The sequence below is a fragment of the Melanostigma gelatinosum genome (assembly GCF_949748355.1).
Source record: "Melanostigma gelatinosum genome assembly, chromosome: 18".
In the NCBI taxonomy this organism is placed as follows: Eukaryota; Metazoa; Chordata; class Actinopteri; order Perciformes; family Zoarcidae; genus Melanostigma; species Melanostigma gelatinosum.
This window is the reverse complement of record NC_136651.1, coordinates 14,001,291-14,023,226: the sequence shown is the minus strand read 5'-3', so window position 1 is coordinate 14,023,226 and position 21,936 is coordinate 14,001,291. Positions and strand designations below refer to the sequence as shown.

At 41.2% G+C, this 21,936-nt stretch overlaps 2 protein-coding genes across 3 annotated transcripts in view; one reads left to right on the top strand and one right to left on the bottom strand.

Moving 5' to 3' along the window:
* Positions 1-21,936, bottom strand: part of galt (galactose-1-phosphate uridylyltransferase) — a 36,491-nt gene that overhangs the window by 3,908 nt on the left and 10,647 nt on the right. For both annotated transcript variants that reach the window (XM_079290163.1, XM_079290164.1), the window contains 2 exons: positions 16,098-16,230; positions 14,468-14,551 (listed from right to left, as the gene is read on the bottom strand). In XM_079290163.1, the coding sequence (XP_079146289.1) occupies positions 14,468-14,551; positions 16,098-16,230 (217 nt within the window). The remainder of the gene's footprint in view (positions 1-14,467; positions 14,552-16,097; positions 16,231-21,936) is intronic.
* On the top strand, positions 5,284-10,340 carry LOC306792253 (NXPE family member 3-like; the record flags this gene model as incomplete). The annotated part of the gene is made up of 6 exons (XM_079289326.1): positions 5,284-5,382; positions 6,147-6,563; positions 7,422-7,717; positions 8,967-9,037; positions 9,283-9,486; positions 9,790-10,340. 6 exons carry the CDS (start codon positions 5,284-5,286, stop codon positions 10,338-10,340), a joined length of 1,638 nt encoding a protein of 545 aa, XP_079145452.1.

The following is a 21,936-nucleotide window of genomic DNA, read 5'->3' as shown; positions in this document are numbered from 1 at the left end:
CTGCAGTATGTTAGTTCGTTAACTTTTTTGGCCGCGCTGTGGGAAGCTGTCTTTGGCTACAGCACAGACAGGATAACAATGAGGACAAACAGCAGGGACACGGCATCAACAAGCAACACAATTTACATTTTACCAAGGACTGTGGAACATCTTTGCCACACTCTGCTTTAATAATAATTGTATGCATTTACATTTTACCACTTGTAAGTACCTCTTTGGCAGATGTTTTCCCCCATTTCTCCCACAGCCTTGTAAAAATAAAAAAAAATAAAAAAATCTTTGCCACAGAAGATAAGGTGAACCTACCGACTACCTGCGTGTATAACCTTCAACACATTGCTGTAACACGGCCTTTTGACTTTGTATCTATGAAATAAAGCACACACGAGATTAAAGCCAAAACTTAAGACAAGATCCGTAGGAGCCTTCACCACAGGCAACTTCAGACCGAGGTTTTACTTCAGAGATTTGATGTCTGATAAAATGAAAAGAAGAAAGTCAGTGACAGACTGTGTCCTCTCATGCCCTCTGTATTTTCTCCACACTACACTTTGAGTGTATCATCTTTCTTTTTCAAATCTTTAATGTGGGCTGCCTGGTCAGTGACCCAGGTGATCAGAAGTGTTCACAAAGCTACAGCGCTTCATTCTGGATCTGAGACAAGACAATCAATACAAATTGTCACTCTTGAACCAACTTAACTTTGGATTAGTCTCTCACCGACTACGGAGCTGTAGTCTAAATTAAACAAGATTCATTTCAACATTGTTGTTCGTCCTAATTAGTCATTATGTGCACACCTCACTGGCTTGAGGCTGTTCATTAAAGATGAAAAGCCCATCATTTGGGATTGGAACAGTACAATGGAGACGAAACAACAGAAGAAAAGAAAACATTTTCACCCCAAAGATCTTAAATTGATCAGCGCTAGGTGAGAAACATGGACACACCCTCCCTCTACAGCAGGGGTGTGAAACTCATTTCCACTCTGGGCCACATCAGCATCACGGTCGCCCTCAAAGGGCCGGTTGTAACTGTAAGACTGTATAACTTCTCCCTAACATATTGTCAAATAACTCTCTCTGCATTTGATGATTGTTTATTCAAGTGTAAACATATTGTACATGCAGTTATATAAATGAAAAACTATATTTAAACACATTTCTGTTATTATAACATAAATCATTTTAATTGAGGGTTAAGAAACCCACATTACTCTATCAAAGATCAAACTATTAAAGAAAATAACAAAGACAAATATCAAACACAAGTTATTACAATAACTTTGTTCAAAGCTGTTTGTGTCACCTCTCTGCATCACTAATGTTCCTCCCTGTCGTCGTCCTGTGCATGGCAGCTACATCCAAGAGCTGCTCACTGAGAGTCAGGTCTGATGAACACGGATAGATGATGTATCCGTGTTGTCTGTGCTTTCATCAGCAGTTAATGAAGAAGACGAGTACCTGCTCGTCTCTTAGCGAGCTGTGCTGTTAGATTGCTGCTAGTTCATGAACTCGGTCTGCGATGGTGTTTCTTCACAAACTGACATTTGTAAAAGTCTGTATCTGGTCGGAGCTCTGCTCACATACCTTCAGCATGTACTGGGCTGTAGCTGTGTAAATATATTCTGCTGTGATTGCAGTCTGCCTTTTAATTCTTGGACAATTTGATGTTTTTCTTGGAGGCTAAATTTAGCTCCGTGTTTGGTGTCAAAATGCCGACGTGAATTGTATCCTTCATCACCGACACGCCTCATAACACAGAAGACAGACCCGTTTTTCTCCTTCAAGCACAAACATGTATTCACTTTCCCATCTTTCATTACATTTTCTTGCCTCTGCATCAATTTTTCTCTTCGTGGACATTTTGGGATTATTTGTCGATCTTTTTCAATCGTTGGAAAACCGCTTTTCGGGCTGTTGCCTTTCAGGTCCACCTGTTGTGATAGTTTTAATGTCGGTACACAGATACATGCTATCTCATAATTTCAACTTTCTATCTCATAATTTCGACCATGGGGATACTTTTATTTTCAAGTCTAACTTTTAATTATTGTTGCAAAAAAAAAATATATATATATATATATATATCTTTTTTGACAAGTAACATTAATATCTCTTGCTGGATTCCTGCAAGTCCGAGTTGTTTAGATTAATTCACCTGTGTTTACCAGAACACAAGTGCCAACAACATCTGTTTCCTATTGGTTTCTGATGTGAATTCATTTCACTACCAATGCACCAATTTATATACATCATGTATGTTCTCGGGAAACGCCAGTTAATACCACAATATGTTCCAATTTATATATGATTCTTTTGTTAACCGTTTTTTTGTGGCCTATAGTCTGGCCAATGTCATGACAAACAGCAATATAAAACATCTTGCAACAAGGTGCTTAAGAAAAGTAGAAGTAAGGCAAGGCAAGGCAAGTTTATTTGTATAGCACATTTCAACAACACGGTAATTCAAAGTGCTTCACATGAAACCATTAAAAGCATAACGGCAAAAGTAAAGGAGATTTAAAACATACATTGAAACAATAATCGATGTCTCCCTAAGACATTACGCTGCACGCAATCAACCATACACTGCCGCAATTCTGCAATTACTCACACACAAACCACGTCTGGAAAAGATCTCTGCCGATCTGCGTTTTATAGTGTACGCCTTGCGCGAACTCGGCCCCGGAGGAAATGGCGATATTTTGTGCACTTTCTAAATTTTAATCGATGTCGCCCTGAGACATTACGCTGCACGCAATCAACCATACACTGGCTATATGCCTGGCTACACCTGGCTATGATGGCTACATCTGACATGGAAGTGGTTTCTGACACATATACACATCATTCCTCTGCTGGCAACAGTCCATAAAAAAGCAAATAACAACCACTAAGATTTGACTCCTATGAGCATGGAACTTTCTTGTAATTTACACAACACATTCCTGTGAAGTATGGAAGACTTAAAATATCTAACTTAAAACAAATCAAACAAAGAAATAAAGCACAACAAATACACATTGTTGTATGCATTTCCATTTAACCAAGAAATGTTTAAATGTTGAAAACTGAAATAATAAATTGATAATGTGAAATTGCAATTTGAGAATGAAAAGTGACATTTTAAATCCTGGAATGGAACATAGAAAAGCTTAATAAAAGTAACTAATTTAATTGAAAATGTAGCTACATGCTCAAACTAAAATGTCTTCTTGAAACTGAATCCAATCTATGAGAAAATCTGGAAAAAAATTCAATATTTACATATTCTTGGCATGTATCCTTTTGTATAGAGCCATTTAACATTTTCCATTTTCAAGCTGTATGTAGAGGGCGGGGCCAGCAGTGTGGAGGGCAGTCGGACTGCTAAACAACACCGCGTAATGTGCATTAAGGGAGCTACAGGTTAGCCAGAAAGGTTCAGACCCGGTGGTTTAATCTTTAGCAATGCATTGTTTTATAAGCTTTTCATATGTTGTAAAATCTTAATCTGTAGAGTAATGAGTAACTAAAGATATATCAAATAAATTAAGTGGAGTAGAAGTACAAAGTTGCATACAATGATATATGTGTGTGTGTGTGTGTGTGTGTGTGTGTGTATATGTATGTATGTATGTATGTATGTATGTATATATATAGCGACCTCCAGTCCCGGCCGCCGCCATCTCCGCGCTGCAACGACCTCCAGCCCCTTACCCCGCTGGGTCTTCAGTCTATCCCCCTGAGCCCCAGTCTATGGACTCCGGTTGCCCGGAGCCCCATCTCCGAGAGTCGGAGCCCTGTTCCCCGTCTGATCTCCAGCCCCTGGAGCCCTGTTCCCCGTCTGATCTCCAGCCCCTGGAGCCCTGTTCCCCGTCTGATCTCCAGGCTCTCGGGTGCAGTTCCCCTCCTGGTCTCCAGGCTCTCGGGTGCAGTTCCCCTCCTGGTCTCCAGTGTGTGTGCTTTTCTATAGCTCTTCACTCTTCAACTCAGTCACTCCCTCAGCACCAGTCCAACTCCCTTCACCTGCCCCTTATCTGTCATCAAGCACTCCGTCGTCAGCAGAACTCTCCACCCCTGTCTCTCACTCACTCACTGCCAGGTCATTGTTTTTTCCCTACCTGTGAGATAAAGTGACGGATCGCACTGTGATGAAAAGAATCTCCAAATGAATCTCTGCTGAGGTAAGACACACGAAGCGCTTAAACAAAGTATATATGAAGTTTAATTTATCATGAATCAGTATCAGCAACCATTCTAATATACTGTACATGTGTGACATTTAATTTACTTTTGCTTCTGATTTATGCTACTTAATACTTCTGCTCCACTACATTTCAGAGGGAAATTTGTACTTTGTACATTACATTTATTCGACTGTAGTTATTGGATACTTTGTTGATTTAAGATTTACGTAAAGTTAAAGACATATCACCAGTTTATAGAATCATGCATTCAAAACTTTAAAAAATGCAAAAGTATTATCAACAAAATATACCTAAGCAAAGAATACTCATGCAGAAGGCCCATTTTAGAATAATAAATTGTTATATTATATCTTCCCCAAAATCCAAGATCACATCAAATAGCATGAAATAATTGCACAATAGAGCGACAACAGTTTAGGATAATATCTTCTAATACTGTGCATATATCACCAAGTTTGCAAGATCCTTATCGGGAACATATACAACAAATACCGCAGTCATTAGTCATAGTAAAAATTTAAAAAAATAACTGAAAATAAAACGTGTCCACATTTAACCCTTTGGACCAGAGAGGGGCTCGGGCCCTAGAGGTTAAAACTCTACTCTGGCGGTGTCACAATATTTGTATTGAGATGACTTCACAATGGAGTTCAAGTTTTAACAAATCAGTTGATCTAGTTATCTATGTAGACACACAGATACGGTACATATCTTGTATCCTTGGAGCATAGAACATGTGACTTTATACTTGTTATCCAACACAGAGAAGAAGAGGATATGTGTGCAGGCAGTCAGCTGCTGCATGGATCACAAGTTACATGATGCAAGCTTATGATAGCTTCCTGGAAAACGAGTTATAAAACAGTTTACTTATAAAAATATAAAATACTTATAAGAATATTTCCATTACCCAACAGCAAGATACATTTGAGCATGTATGTTAACACAAAGGGTGAAGGTGGACTGAGTTCAGAGCAAAAGTACAAGTGCTTATAGGCATTTACACAAGTAGAAATATATACTCAGTAGAAATTTACCATTACAGTACCAGAGAAAGTGATCGGCCCACAGATGTGGACTGATCACCAATCATGAAGGCCACAGCTTGTTTAAGAAGGGAGTACGGCGCCCTCCTCTGTCTGACTGCCTTTGTCGTCATCTTTGTGCTACGATACATGGACAATCTGGAGGTGAGAACTTTTAAGTTGTAGGGATCTGATTGAAGGGTGGACCCTGTTTGAAATGTTTGATATTCGGCTGTTTCTGGATATTTTCAAATCCAATGGAGCAAGTTAATGCAGTTAAATGGTGTTGTCACTCTCAATCCTGCATCTCTTCCAGTTAAAGGATAAAGCTGGCAGTATTCTATACTTTACACAACCTGCTTCCCATTCGTTCTTACTGAAGACCTAAAGACCTTAAGAAATGGGTCGCAAATATATAGTTTATAAAAAGCCATGAGATGCCCCAAAACAGCTGCCCACTCAAGGGAGGAATTTGAGGTTTAATGGCTTGAATTCTCTCATCAGTGGTGTTTGTGAAACGACTAATTGTCTCTTTTGTACCGTTAGTGGTTCAATCCATTTTATATGCATTAATAATTCAATACATCTTTCAGCTATGAAAGTATTCCACTGTATTGTTAAACCATTGGGCATGAAACATCCTCTAGTGCTTCTTGGCCAAAGACGCAACATATCCCAAAATATGAATTTCATTTAAAAAGACCTTTAAAACCTTGAAGATTTGAATTCCATGGGTCACTGTTTACAACAGAGTAAGGGCCATGGCGGGAGAAGGGTGAAAAACATAAATCTGAATCATTCTTACCAACTCTCCAAAGTCATTTTGAGTTTTGGGGAGGGATAAATCTTCCATCTTTGCACTTTTGCTGCATTTAGTTAATTATTTGTTGCATCTTTGACACCATCTGTCGCTCTCAATCCCCTGCCAGTTTCAGCCTAAATCCACCATCATCATGGTGGATCATCAGTCAGTCTCCACTCATCCTCACATGAATCGCAGCTTCTGCGCCTTCCAGCCACTGTCCCCTGAGGACGCTGCTTGGCCTGAAACTCCACTTTTGCCAGCTCCTATTTCCCTGGAGCAGACCAGTGATCCAGCTCACAGCAACTTCACCATTCTACCAGGGAGGAAAGGGGGACAGTGGCATGTAGGGGATCAGCTGCAGGTCATGATACAAACCTCTGACTTCCAGGGTCGTCCCAAGAAGTCTGGGGGGGACTTCCTACTCGCCAGTCTGCACAACCGGAAGCTTGAAGCAGGTGTGGCTGGGCAAGTGGTGGATCATCTGAATGGGAGCTACTCTGCTGTATTCTCTTTACTCTGGGAAGGAGACGCACAGGTTGAGGTGATGCTAAAAACTCCCATCACAATCACATTAAAGGTTCTGTGTGTAGGATTTAGTGGCATCTAGTGGTGAGGTTGCGCATTGCAACCAGCTGAATATCCAATCATAGCGTAGCGTCTGCCAGCACCGATCACGGTCTGACAACTATTTGGCTGTCGTGCAATATTTTCTCCATTTCAGGCTGGTTTCGTGGATTTGGAGCTAGTCATGATTAAACATTTTGTAGTAGTGATACTGGTAAGCCAAATATATACATTTCTAAAATGTTAAGTTTCTTCATAAAAACCTGTGGAGCCTTTACAGGAGTGTTCTTGCTTAATTTGTCTTTCCCAAGGCCAGGTGATCTGGTGGTCATATTTTACACTGTGATCTGTGGGCTTTAGCCTATCTCCTTTTCTGTTTAACTTGTAATTGCTTTCAAAAAAAATTGTATTTCGATAATAATTCTTCAGGGACAGTGTGGACTCTGGTTGATTTTAGCAATGGGTCAATTGTACACAAAAGGCACCAACAAAAAATAATAATTCAACAGCCTTCTAAAGTGCAGTTTTCTGCTGATACTCAGTCAATATCGCATTATTTTGTGATGTGATTATCACTAAATCCTACACACTACAATTTATCTTTTAAATGATTGACCACTAAGCCAGCCCTCCCTTGGTTACTGTTATGCCGGTTAACGTTCACTTTTCGTACGGCACATATGCAGCTTGTAATGGTAACAGTGGCAGATTTAATACTCAAATGTAAGTCTATTTATAGACAACGGGACTTTTTCATTTCTGACAAAAGCAATGTGTCATTTTTAGGCATGCGTTGTAGCTTTCTATTGAAAACTCTGGTTCTCTTTCCAATCAGGTGATGCTGGTTCACCCTAGTGAGGGCATCTCAGTGCTGAACAGGCTGACCAGAGAACAGCCTGACAGGATTTACTTCAAAAGCCTCTTCCGCTCAGGCTCACTCTCTGAATCTACCATCTGTAACGTCTGCTTACGGCCAACAAAGCAGCCACTGTGTAACTATACTGACCTCCGTACAGGTGAGCCTTGGTTCTGCTACAAGCCAAAGAACATGAGCTGTGATGCCAGGATCAGCCACCATATGGGAGGATACAGAAACAATCTCAAGGCCAAGGAGAAGGACCTCTTTAAAAGGTGAAGGCGCAGAGAGACAGACAAGCATAGAAGTTTGTTACCACAGGCAGTATGATTGACCCTAAATATCTTGAGATGTAAAGAAAATACAAATACTACTTGACTTTCATTTTCAACATTGGGTAGTATTTTCTGTTATTAATTTACTTTTCATCGCCTCCGCCAGAATAATCATGTGATTGGTCTTGTTTGTGCATGCGTCCGTTTGTCCTTGAGTGAGTGTGCACCTCTGCATCTGTACATGGCTAATCTCGCATTCTGATGCAGCGAACTGCATAAACTCCTGTGTGCCCAGTTATGACTGCATGCTCCTGGACCTCTCATGGTTGCATTGACTCATGCTTTCTCAAAGCACTTTTTACAGCCCGTTTAATACTGCCAGTGACTTACTGGTCAGTAGGGACCGCTTGTAATAAGAGTGCCTATCTGGTCCCTTGTATCTGCTACTCTGCACCCACAGTGTTGGGATTTGAGTTGTGTTTGGCTTACAGCTAACATTACTACCAGTACACAAACTGCTGCGTACCTCTTGGTCACTGCTTTGCAGCTCACTTTCATTGTTTTGGATGGTGTGCTTCGCTAACGGCTAGTGGAACTACCAGTACACAAGCTAAACAGGCAACTGATGATGTGCGGTTAGCCAATTGTGGGTTGTATTCCTTCAATGACACAATCCAACACTGGTCATTCCAGACACACCTGGCGGAGAACTTCCCTCTGAGTGCACCTTTCTAGTTGTAAATGTATACATTTTATTTTGGATGTGCTCTTTTGAGAAACGCACATTATTATTTTCTGCCAATTGGGGGCAGCAAAACAAGCTATTGACATATGAACGCCTTATAAAGTTGATATGACTAAAGTGTGAGCAAACACTGGACTATTTAAATATCTAGAAGACATGGAGAAACATTAACATTTATTTGGAGTTGTGTTAATTGATACCTCCAAGACCGTCAAACCAAAACAATGAGCTGAAAGGTGCTACAATGTTCCGTAGAGCTGAGGGAACTGCAAAGTCAGGGAAGAATTATCTGTCTTAATCAGTGTGAGCGACATACAGTGCAGCAGATTGCTCGTAGTCTTTGACCCATTTGCGTGTATGAAAAAATGTATAAGTGCAGATTTAACTCACAAAATAGATTTTTAGGGATTGAGTTTTGTGGGATGTTGAATGAACTTTCAAGCCGTTTCCCATTTTACTACTGGATCTTTCTAGTTTTAATTTATCTGTGCTTTTTTTCTTCAGTGGTGTTAACATGAAAGTCTCCATTCAGGCTTCAGGACCTTCCAATGTCACTGTGTTGCCAAAACAGGAAGGTACAACAAGATTTTACTGCTGACGATGACAATAATTCAAAACTGAATGTCCTACTACAGACAATAAAAGAATGCTGGGAGCATGGAGCACTAGGCTAAAAGTTTATGAATGTTGCTCTTCCTGTTAGCAGTGTATGTAGTCTCTCAGGAGTAAGGATAGTCCATCAAAGCTTCATACAATCACTCTATACCTTGGTTTTGTTTTTTTTATGGGATAAATCCACCGTATTATTTGACTTCCTCAGGTCAGCTAAAGAAAAAGAGCAGCACTGTGACATCTGGACCCTCTGGTTACTACTACCAGGGTGTGTGGCGAGCACTAGATGGCACCACAGTCCCCGAATTCAGCGCGTCTGCCATCAGTCAGTGTCTGAAAGGCAAGGTGGTCCACATGTATGGTGACTCCACCATCAGGCAGTGGTTTGAATTCTTCGACGCAGCTCTACCAGGTAACTGATCCACAGGGATTTCTGGCAACAAATGATTTTGTTCCCACTGCAGCTTAATGTTCCCCCTGTCATACTTGGGGGCGACTGTGGCTTACTGGGTAGAGAGGGTTGTCCGCCAACCGAAAGGTCACCGGGTTCGATCCTCGGCTGCACCGTGTCCCTGAGCAAGACACTGTACCCCCAACTGCTCCCCGGGCGCCTGTAATTGGCAGCTCACTGCTCCCTATATACACAGGGATGGGTCAAATGCAGAGAATAATTTCCCCACTGTGGGACTAATAAAGGAATGTTTCTTTCTTTCAGGTCTTAAGAAGTTTGACCTGCACAACCCGAGGCAATTTGGACCTCACATGTCCTTGGACTATGAAAACAACATCTTGGTGACGTACCGCTGCCACGGTCCTCCTATCCGTTTTGCCGTCCCAACTAGAGAACTCCGTTACGTTGCCAATGAACTAGATGACTTAGCAGGAGACAACAACATTGTTGTAGTCCTTGGCATCTGGTCTCACCTCGGCTCTTTCCCCATGGAGATCTACATCAGGAGGCTACAGAGCATCCGCAGGGCGGTGGTGCGGCTGCTGGACAGGGCTCCAGGCACGCTGGTCGTCATCCGGACCGCAAACTCCAAAGCCTTGACGTTATATGAGACGATTACCAACAGCGACTGGTACTCGCTGCAGCGTGATAAGGTGCTCAGAGCCATATTCAAAGGACTGAATGTCCAACTGATTGATGCCTGGGAAATGAACCTGGCCCACCACCTGCCGCATAACCTCCACCCACCACCTCCCATTATTAGGAATATGATAAACTATCTATTGTCCTACATATGTCCTAAAAATGGTAGCTAGATGTTTGTGTCTTGGGGGAGAGGAATATGGATTTTAGCACACTGAGTTTACATGTTCTCTCTGTGTTGCCACCAAGTTCTGCATTTTTCCAATTCTCGTGTGATCTCGTGACATCACAATAATCCAGCTGCTGTGCAAGGTAACAGCTAGCCTAGCTACATTGAAAGGTAACGAAATCCAGCTTCCAGCACTTCTTAAGCCCACTAATTAACACTGTATATCTCTTTTTGCTTTGCTCTCAGAGTACAAGCCAGAAATCTAGGTGTAGTTATGGATTCAGACCTCAACCTGAACAGCCATATCAAGACAATTACAAAATCAGCCTACTATCACCTGAAGAATATATCAAGGATTAGAGGACTTATGTCTCAACAGGATTTGGAAAAACTTGTCCACGCATTTATCTTCAGCAGACTGGACTACTGTAACGGTGTGTTTACAGGTCTCTGTAAAAAATCCGTCAGAACGCTGCAGCTCGAGTCCTCACTAAGACCAGGAGGGTGGACCACATCACTCCAGTTCTGATGTCTTTGCACTGGCTTCCTGTCCAACAAAGAATTGACTTTAAAATCCTGCTGTTGGTTTACAAAGCACTGAATGGTTTAGGGCCAAAATACATCTCTGATCTGCTGCTACCTTATGAACCATCCCGACCCCTCAGGTCGTCTGGGACCGGTCTACTTTCTGTTCCCAGAGTCAGAACTAAACATGGAGAAGCAGCGTTCAGTTTTTCTGCTCCACATAGAGATCTTTTCCAGACGTGGTTTGTGTGCGAGTAATTGCAGAATTGCGGCAGTGTATGGTTGATTGCGTGCAGCGTAATGTCTCAGGGAGACATCAATTATTGTTTCAATGTATGTTTTAAATCTCCTTTACTTTTTACGACTGAATTTTATTTCTTACACTGTTTCTTTAATTGTTTTTAAATCTCCTTTTCTTTTGCCTTATGTTTTGATGTTTTTAATGGTTTTATGTGAAGCACTTTGAATTACCTTGTTGTTGAAATGTGCTGTACAAATAAACTTGCCTTGCCTTGCCTTACAGCCAACTTTAAATTCTTTCTGACCGTGACTTTAACAAATCAGAAAAGTCTTCATGTAGTAATCAAGTGTACTCATTGTTCATCAATTGGTGTAGTTTTCTATCAGGATTTTTTTTTTAAATAGACAAATCAAGGGTTCTGCAAACAAATATCTTGAATGAATATGCATGTGTTCATGAATGTGTTTCATAATGGAATAAATGCACGTAGCCTTTGCAAACTGTGCTCTGTATGTGGACTTTCATAAATAGTCAAGCATTTCAAAGTTATGATTTAGCTCTTGCATCCAGTATTAAAAGGTATGTGAAGGATGTCAGTATTATTAGTAGGATTAATAGCAACCCTAGTGGTGAATAAGTGTCACAATAATAAAATGTCCAAATATGTAAAAAATCACTGTTTACTTATGGAATGTATTACATCTTTACAATATGCTTAATTATAGAGGATATTATGTTACAGTAAATTAACTCATTGAATGTATTAAACCATAAAAGCATTAGGAGTGGATTAGAGACTCAGGCGCAGACTAAAACACAGGACACAAGGTGAGATATAAAACAAGGCTCTTTACTGGGCACTTAGACAAAAACAGAAACCAAAATCTACTCCAACCGGGAGCGAGGAAAATCCAGACTGAAAATTAAAAGCAAAGTCACAAAAATGCAGTCACAAACCGTGGAACGCAGAGGGTCAACACGAGAGACGACCACAGGAGAGCAAAGAGTCCACGGAGAGGAAAAAGTCGAATGATAATCCGACAACTGGAACAGGGCAAGCAGGGGAGTATAAGTATGTGAGGGGTGATGAGTGGATTGCCGGCAGGTGAGTGGAAATGAGTGGACTGTCCCAAATCGTTGGAAACGAATGTCCTTGTCAATCAGTGATTGGCTGTATGTCACGGTTGGGTTTAGCTGTGTGTGTGTGTGTGTGTGTGTGTGTGTGTCTCTCTCCTGATCATGCTCATTCTCTTCACCTGTGCCAAATCACGTGCCCCTGGTTTTTTCCTCTGCAAACCCCAGTTTCGGACACTTTCCGACTTTCAGGGGATATAAAGGGCAATGTTTGAGAGAGTACAGCTCAGATGTGTACAAGTCGTCTTGGTAGTGCACCGTGCTGCAGTGTTTGTCTTCCCAGATTGGACATCATTCTGAATAAGAATGCCTTCGTCAGGGAGCAGTGAGGTTTCCTGCTGCGGAGGTTGAACCTGCAACCTTTTGCTTCTACGAGGATCGCTCTGACCGCTCGGCCGTGATGACACGGCTCTCCTTTCTGTCACACATCACTCATGGCATCGCTGCACTCCGCTAACCTTTGTTCCAGTTTGAACCCGCTGCAAGGAGTTTGTCTCGACAATGCTCACAATGGGTCTCTCTCATTTCCCTCACTGTCTCAGTCCGGGTAGATATCAGCCGATGCCTACGCTGAGCTTGAGATTCACGAGAGGAACAGCTGTGTCGATGGCAAACACCTTTCTTCGGTATAAAGCGTACAGACTTTGTGTGTTTGTGCAAGCTGCTCCTTCACAGCAGGCCAATTAAACACTTGCCCGGCCATAGTTAAACGAAGATTAATACTCTCATCTTTACTGTTGTGGTGTGAGGTATTTACAAATAGATTTATTTTGGATTTCATCATCCGAGATCTTTGCAAATGTGTTGTTGCCACTCTGCATGCTCTGTCAAAATGAAAAGGTAATTTGCTTGCTTATTCACTTGCTCTCTCTTGTTACTGGTTCTTTCATTTCCTCTGACTGTGTGCACTATAAACTAAAGTTGTTAAAAATAAACATTGTAAGGAATCCCAATTGAAATTTGAGATTAATACAAAGCCAGAGATATAGAAAATGCACATATCTGACGCATCAGTTATTACGTTATTATTAGTTATAACAGGGTAACAACTACTTTCTGCACCACAGGCTGAGCAAAGTTCAGCAGACAAAAGCAAAACATTCTCGCATTTGGTTTAAAATTATTATTCAATTTTCCTCTTGGGAAAAAATGATGATATCTCCTGAAGGGAAAATACAAACATCCCCTGGAAGGCCAGCAGGGAACAACAAATGAATCTAACTCACATTACCTCACATACAAGTGGGAAACTTTTCCTTTGAGTCTAAAATATCCAGCAAATATAGAGATTAAAGAACACTGGCTTGGGTAATAAACATTAGCGATGCTCTAATCAATATCTGTATATCATCAACGGAACAAATGACTGTCAAATGTGAAGGGTGTCACTCATGGTGATGAATTATCCCCATATTCTGTCGTTCATCTAAGCCCAATGTAGCGTTTTTAGCCTCTTTCAGCTCATGGTTTTTGGTTTTATGGCCCAGCACTTCACTTTTTGGGATCTCAACACTCTCCGCATGTATTCCAGCAGCAACCGGGAGCAAAAAGGCAAAGCTCTAAACACCCAGTGTACAATTCTTTCCCAGCATCAGATGGTACATCGAAAAAAAGTTAGCAACTAGCTATCGAACAGCATTCAGCTGCTAGAGAGCCCGATATTTCCCTCATGAGGAGACCAAAAAAGGAGCTAAAAGGAGTGACTGATTTAATATTCATCAGCTGGAAAGACACACAACTCCAAATGAATGCTAATGTTAAATAAGGTGATGTGTCTGAGTGTGCATTGAAGCGTTAAAGACATCAAAGCTGAGGATTTCTCCTTTGTCAGCAGAGAAGATTGACGAGCTAATCAATATTCATGTGATATTAATGCCACGTTGGTGCATGATGTGAACTAATGTAAAGTTGTATACGTGAGAGGAAAAAAAAAACTGACTGTGACTCTACCTCACATATTTCAGGACTTGTGCAGATAATGTGAATGGAGCTCGTTCATTTATCAAACTGACGAAGTGAACTTGTTAACGGCTGGCCTGATATGTGAACAGCCTCCAGTTTGTAGCAGTATTTGTGCGCCAATCCATCCAGATTTTCATGTATTTAAATTTAAATTCTCTTTAATCTTCCCCCGCCATCTGTCCCTCTCTCCTTCTGTCACTCTACAAAAGAAACTTTAAAAAATGATTCTTGTTATTGAAACTTTCTCTTTTTAAACTCTGTCGTCTTACCGTGCCAGCCCATGGAGTAGGGGAACGAGATTTCAAACAGATTGTCATACTTTGTCAGCAGTCGCTTCATAATGTCAGCCAGACCTGATAGACAGACAGAAAACAGGAGGACAGTGGGAAGGGAAAGAGGATATGTGTTAGTGAGTAAGGGAGTGATCAAATTAGGGATTCAAATTTGAAGGAAGTTCCTCAATTGATCACCTGCATCAACTCATAATTGATTAATTGATTAATCTAAGTTTATATGTCTTAATAACCAATTTTGACTCCAGGAAATCTTCATTTACAACGGACACGTGCCGTTTACGGCTCAACCCAAATCAATTTGGTATTTCTGAATCAGGCACATTCACAATACCGAATACATTGAGTATTTGAATTATCAGTTAAATAAACACACTGTTCAAAACAATCTATCAACATTCTCATTTTTCAACAAATGGCCAAACTACATTCTGAATACACCAGATTAAACATAATGATTCTGCACAATTTCCAGGGTTTATTGCAGCACTTAACAAGCAGAACACTTGTACTTATACATACTTATACATAGACTATATTTAAGACAATAAGAACATTTATGGACAAATTGTCGAAAGCAGTAATGGGGTTTGATGTAAAGCTGTATTTAAATGTCCAACAAGACACCTTGCACAGTGCTATACAGTGTCACATAAAAAACAGCTGAAAATACTCTGCTAACTTATGTCCCACACTGTTCAGACCACTTTGAACATACACTCTTCATTGAATTGTTGTTGGTGATTGATTGATTCAATAATCATTAACATCCCTGCATCAGTCGCTCGTCTCAACAAATCCACCTGTTGTTTAAAATGGCTGCAGGCACTACTGACGGTTAGTCTGTGCTGATTCCTCCCCGTGTTCAGTGTGAACCATTGGTAAGACACCTATCCCACCGATCCATCTCATCTAGCTTCGGCTTCACACCTCCACTACATAGAAGCTCAATCAGCTAAACAGACCCTCAGCTGTCACCAGAAGTCTTCCAAGTGAGCCAGCTGCTGATTCACAGATGCAGTGGTGTTTGTCCTTGAGAGGGACCGGTACATAATCTCACAAGATCTCAACAACCTTAAGAGAATTAGTTATCATGCAACAACAACAACAGCATCTGCTTGAGTCATCTAAATACCATCAAGACAGGGAGAGAGGGAAGTGAACCACGATAAACAACAAATTTACTTGATGATTAGCAAAGCATTGCTATAAACTATATAGAGGGAGGGTTGACAGGCAACAAATACATGCAACCACCGTAATCTACTACTATAGTGTTAGCTATGGAGGCATGCTTGAAATTGAGACATCATCCATTCATAACTAGCATCCAATAATTCAAACATTGGCCCATACTGTAAGAAGGTTTGGGTGTAGTTGATTTTAAGTTTCATATTTTATTGAGTTGATTTGAACTCCATGATCTGAAAATTGTTTGAATGTGCTGTGAATGCACATGGAAGATCATGACACACACACACACACACACACACACACATATAGGAGGCCCTTTGGTCAGGAACCAAACCTGCAGGTTCCCCGTTGAACTAATCTTGATTACCTCAGCGCTCCCTCAGTCACTCACTGTCGGCGTCCTCACACTCACCCTCCCTCTCCTCTGCGGTGAGATCGTTGATCCTGAGGACATGCCGTCGTGGTAACAACAGCGTTTGGTAGGGCCACGTTGCCCAATATGGAACCACCGCCAGCCAATCAGAAGTCTCCACCACCACACGCTCCTGAGAGACACAATCAAAAGTGCTTTTGAGTATATTTCAAACAGTAAGTAAGTATTGTTGAGTTAAATGCTGTTTCTAAACTTATTCGGAATTTTGAAAACCTACTGGAGCCGGCGATGAACCTGACCTGGAAGATCAGTGTGTACAATCTGAGCATCTTTAATGAACATCATTGAACCCTCCTCTTCAGTGAATCAAAGTTCTTAAGAAACAGTTAGAGCCATCTTAGCAGTCAATTTATCAAACCTAGTACTCCACATTAGAGAGGACTGCCGGTCTCAGAACCATCTGCTACTACTTGACTTGCTGTCTCAGCTTTTCTCCTTTCATGATGTTGCTTAAATTTTCTTGAATCCCTCTCTCGTCTGCTCTTTTTCTGACAGTCTTTCAGGTAATTACTGTAAACGATTTCAAAGCTGAATATTGATGAAACCAACATTTACTCCCATTAGCTATAATGAACACACACATACATGTACAGAGGCAGTAAACACACAAACTTGTTCAGACCGCTTTGGCTTATTAAGTCCCCTCACAACATGTATTCAGACCAGAAGTACTAAAAACAACTGTGTAAAGGTTGACTGAGCACGCTCTTACTTTACGACAAACTGAGTTCAAAATGGTTATAAAACAGGTCAGTGGCTGTTCGCAGCATGACGCCTTATTACCATAAACTGTTTAAATGCAGAATGTGTCAGAAGCTGAGATTTAACAAGCTGATGAGTGGGCACAGACACGACCCGGCCTTGGTCTTACAATTCATCAGAAATAGATTAGCTCAGAGTCTGTGTGTGTGTGTGTGTGTGTGTGTGTGTGTGTGTGTGTGTGTGTGTGTGTGTGAGGGCTAAACAGCAGCAGTAAGAATCTTGTGAAAGTCAGCTTCATACTAATCCCAAAATCACCATGCAAATCTTTCTCTCTCTCTCTTTCTGTTGCTTTTCTTTGCATTGGATTTCCCAACACAACTCCCTGTATGCCTCAGTCTGAGTACGAACTGAGATGGAAAGGCTGCTGTGTAAAGCTCTGCTGTGTAGAGGCCTCGGAGCATAACAATCTGCAGCAGGGTGGATCGACTGTCGAGAGTTCCTCAAGCTGTATTGATTTGAGTTACTTTTTGGCCACTTGGGGGCAGAAGAACCCCGCAACAAACTGAAAAACACACGTCAGTCTGTCAGGAATCACCGTATACAATTGTTTATGCAAACAACAGCCTGTCTACACAGACAGCAGACGGAAAGCCAACTCCTGAGAGAATAAAGTGGTTCTTTAGCTGCTACATGCTCACACCGGCTAGTTGGCAACTTTGTGTGTTTGCTTTATTCATTTGCTGAAAAGAGCTGCCTGCTGCTACTGATAGCAGAGTGGTGAGACTGACCTGTACAGTAAATGTGCCATGAACCCAAAGCAACGAGCTCAATGAGTCTTATTAATTGCCATGGTGTACCATTGCCAATTCATAAGAGACAAGCCCGAGATAGGATGTTTAGCTTATCACTTCACATTAATGTAGCGAATTCATTTCAATATGTTCCGTAACACGTAGAGGAGTAGAGTACTCATCAATCAATCAAGTTAGCTAGCTAGCTAGCTAGCTAGCCGTAGTGCTAAATAGCTGGTGGGTCTTTTGTAGTGTGCTGGGTCTGAGCAAACTGTATGACCGACATGTCCATAGATTTAAAAATGTTCCACACTCTCACAGTAGTTGAGTCCTGGGATCACAACTCAACCTTGTGGCACACAGAGGGCTCTGTGTGAATGTTGCATGTGTACTTTGGGTTTCCTCTCGGGCATTCCAGTCTTCCAGGAATAAGGTTAAGGTAAAAAAAAAAAAAGCATCAGCACCCTCAACTCTGTGCAAAAATAATAAAAGTATCTATTAGGACTCCTGCCATCGCCCTTCACCATGTCTCTAGTCTCAGAAATGGAGTTGTTCTAAAAATCCACATATTTCCACATGCTTTGTGTTGTAGTTTTGATGTCAAGTGACCAATACAACATTCGATGTTATTTGGGTTCACGTACCATGTCTACCATGTGTTTTAGAATATTGTGTACTTTCTCAATACGTCACGATAACAAAAGACTCCTTTTTTCTGGCTTCACTGCAGCTAAGAAGAGGGTATCGTTAGATGGAAACCTGCACAGAGTTTATATGTATATTATTATATTAAATAGTTTGTGTTCTCTTTTCACAATCTCATTATTTCAGAAATATTTTATATTTACTTTTGTTGATTTTCTCACTTTCTCACAGCGTTTCCTCACACTGCCTTTCTACAGTATTTCAGTCAAAACTATTTATGCTGTTCTGTGTGAATAGTATGAAAACTAATTACAATGCAAAAAAAATATTGTTATCAGGAACCAGACACCAAAGCAAAGAGAGAGTGTTTGGGCATCCTAGGCCATAAATCTCCCGGAGGTTTGAACAAACTTGTCCAGGTATTAGTGCATAATTAAGGCATCTACTGGGAACGCTGTGGTGTTTAAGACTAAGAGTAATCTAACTGAATCCTAATGAACTTTACTTGCCGTATAGGATGCTACTTAGTGCCTGCTGCAATAACACTTTGACTGTAGCTTCCTTTTCAACAAATATTTTGAAAGTAAGAAAATGAGGAGGGGATAAAAATCGGGAAATTGTATTAGCGGTGTGTGTATCTCTAAAGTGCTTAGCGACACCATTATGAACATCATTTTATGTTGTTATTCAACATATTGACTTTACATATACTTCCATCGAACAATTGTATACAGTTTTCTCCACTTCAATCTCAAACATGTCCGTCCTCTGCTGCCTTTGACAGGATTATAAAGGAGCAGAGTGGAGACAGAAAAATAAGAGAGAACCAGGATGGAGAGGGAAGATTAAGGAGTAGGAGGAGGGGTGGAATGAAGAGAGAGAGAGAGAGAGGGAGGGAGTGGAGGATGTCCTAAAACAGGCACCTCACAGACCGCAAATCCCAAAGAGTTTCATTCAATTAGTTTACAAAGTTTTGGTTTCAAAGTCAAGAGTGTCACCAGGGAGCCGAACCCCAATTCAAACTCCTCCAAACACTGCAGTGTGCCAATTTATGGTCCTAACCTCGGGTCAGAGAGACAGGAGCTAAAGGAGAGAGGGAGAGAGACACACACCCACCCACCCACCCACACACACACACACACACACACACACACACACACACACACACACACACACACACACACACACACACACACACACACACACACACACACACACACACACACGCACACACACACGCTTCCACTCTGATTTTATAAAGGTCAATCCCCTAGGAGATTCAAGTGTCTACTCTGCTCTTCTCGAAACCTTAATGCTATCCCCTCTCTCTTTCTCTCACACACACACACACACACACACACACACACACACACACACACACACACACACACACACACACACACACACACACACACACACACACACACACACACACACACACACACACACACACACACACACACACACACGATCCCAGTAGAACATGCAGGTATCAGCTCATTCCCTGAATGAATCAGTGGCTGTCTGATTTCTCTTCTACTTCTTCCCGCCACATCTCTCTGTGCGACTTTGTGTCTCGGTTTCTGTCCTCACTCGTCTCCTTCCACTCTCTTGTCTCCTCATCATCAAGCCCATTCTCCCTCTCCAGCTATACTCTTGAAGAGGAATGTAACACTTTTTAGTCACTCAAAGGACACAGCTTTAATTTCCAGTGAAGGACGGGAACAGAAAGATCCTCCTCTTGAGATAGACAGTGGCTAATCAGTAAAAAATGGCTTTGTTACAGTAAAGTGAACAATTCAGGAAAAGAAAAACAGGAAAGAAGTTGCAGATTTTACTTTGTCCAAGCTTTTCTTTGGCGTCAAGATAATCATTCTGTCTTGGTTGTATTGCCGAGCATGAACACTAAACTCCATCGTTGCATGTGCAGTGTGAAGCCAAGTTGAAATGATGTTTCATATATTGATTAGCTTAGCCAATATCTGACCAGTAACTGCCTGGAGTCTGGCCAATAAATAGTCCAGCACACAAGCCAAGTTGCAGTAGCGGCTGCTGGCTCCAGGTATTCATGGTACAGACACGAGAGTGGTATTGATTCTCTCGCCTAACTCTCAGTAAGAAGGCTAATAACCACATTTCCCCCAAAACATCGAACTATTCCTCTAACTGTCGTCCTACCAATTGTTTTTATATTCTGTTTGCATCGAATAGGTGCTTTATTCTATCGTTCCAATTTTTCATGACTTTGTTAATCAATGTGTTCCTAATGACTTCATATCATCGTTTTTCGGTTCAAAAGCACCCGATTGCAGCCTCTGCAGTTTTAAAGCCACAGTGTGAAGGATTTAGGGGAATTTATCTGCAGAAATTGAATATCATATTAATAACTATGTTTTCATTAGTATATACTGTAATCACCTGAAACTATTGTGTTTTCGTGAGCTTCGAATGAGCCGTTTGTATCTGAAAAGGGAGCGGGTCCTCTTCACGGAGTCCGCCATGTTTCTACAGTAGCCCAGAACAGACAAACTAAACACCGGCTCGAGCGTTTTATGTTACCAGACGGGCATCGTAGTTCTCCAACAGGCTTGGAGAGGAAAGGGTATTAAGGCTTCCCATTCAGTCTGAAAACAGATATACGACACACACACACACACACACACACACACACACACACACACACACACACACACCCTTGGATTACACACTGAACACAGCACAATCACCATGGGAAGAGAGGGGACACATTTACATCAAATAATCCTCCTAAACCTAAATAACAAATGTGCAATCTGTTCATTACTACTTAAAATAAAAGGGTAAAGTGATAAAGTGTTGCAGGTTAATTGCATTAGGACAAAATAAACCCACAGCACATTTGATTGGCTTATCACTGGATAAACAGTTTTAAGAAGGCTTTTAGCTTTGAATATAACCTGAGATTTAGTAGTAAATAACAAAGTAGCATCAGCGAGATATCTCTTTCTACAGCTCCAGGGAGCGAAGAGAAGAAGTCCCGGCTCTGTCAAGTTTAGTTCAACTGGAGAGAGTTCCTTCACGGATTCCACCAAATCTCTGCTTACTAATCAGACATTTTCCAACACGCTCAATGAGCTCAGGGCTGCATTAGACCGTTTCATCGACGGTTACTGCTGCTGATGCTCAAAACACATGACTGGAAAATACACAACCAGTCGTTTTTTTAGTCGTTTTTTTCCCCTTAATCTTCGCACAGGTTAAAGATGGATGACGCTGCATTATGCTAATGAGCATCTCTGCTGTCCAATGACACGCTTCACTGACTGAAAGACAGGGTATGCCGAATGGGGGAACGAGAGAGAAGCATGACAGGAAAAGGTGGAAGTAGATGGATTAAGGGAGAGGCAGTGAGGGTAGTCATGGTGAGCAAATGATGATGTCACCTATTTGCATAAATCTGGTATTTAGAGACTTTTTCTTTTTTTTAAGCATTGCTCTGATGTTTATTATTTACCATCATCACACAGTCAGCTAAAATGACTTCCCCATCACCATTCACGATATTTTAGTGAGGTAATCATTTGGGCTATTCAACATAAGCACTTAATTTAATCAAACATGCCTTTTAAGGCATTATTGTTTGATTCAATGTGACTGACCTCTATAGGCTGGAACGCCAGATTTGATGCACGTCTTCCCAT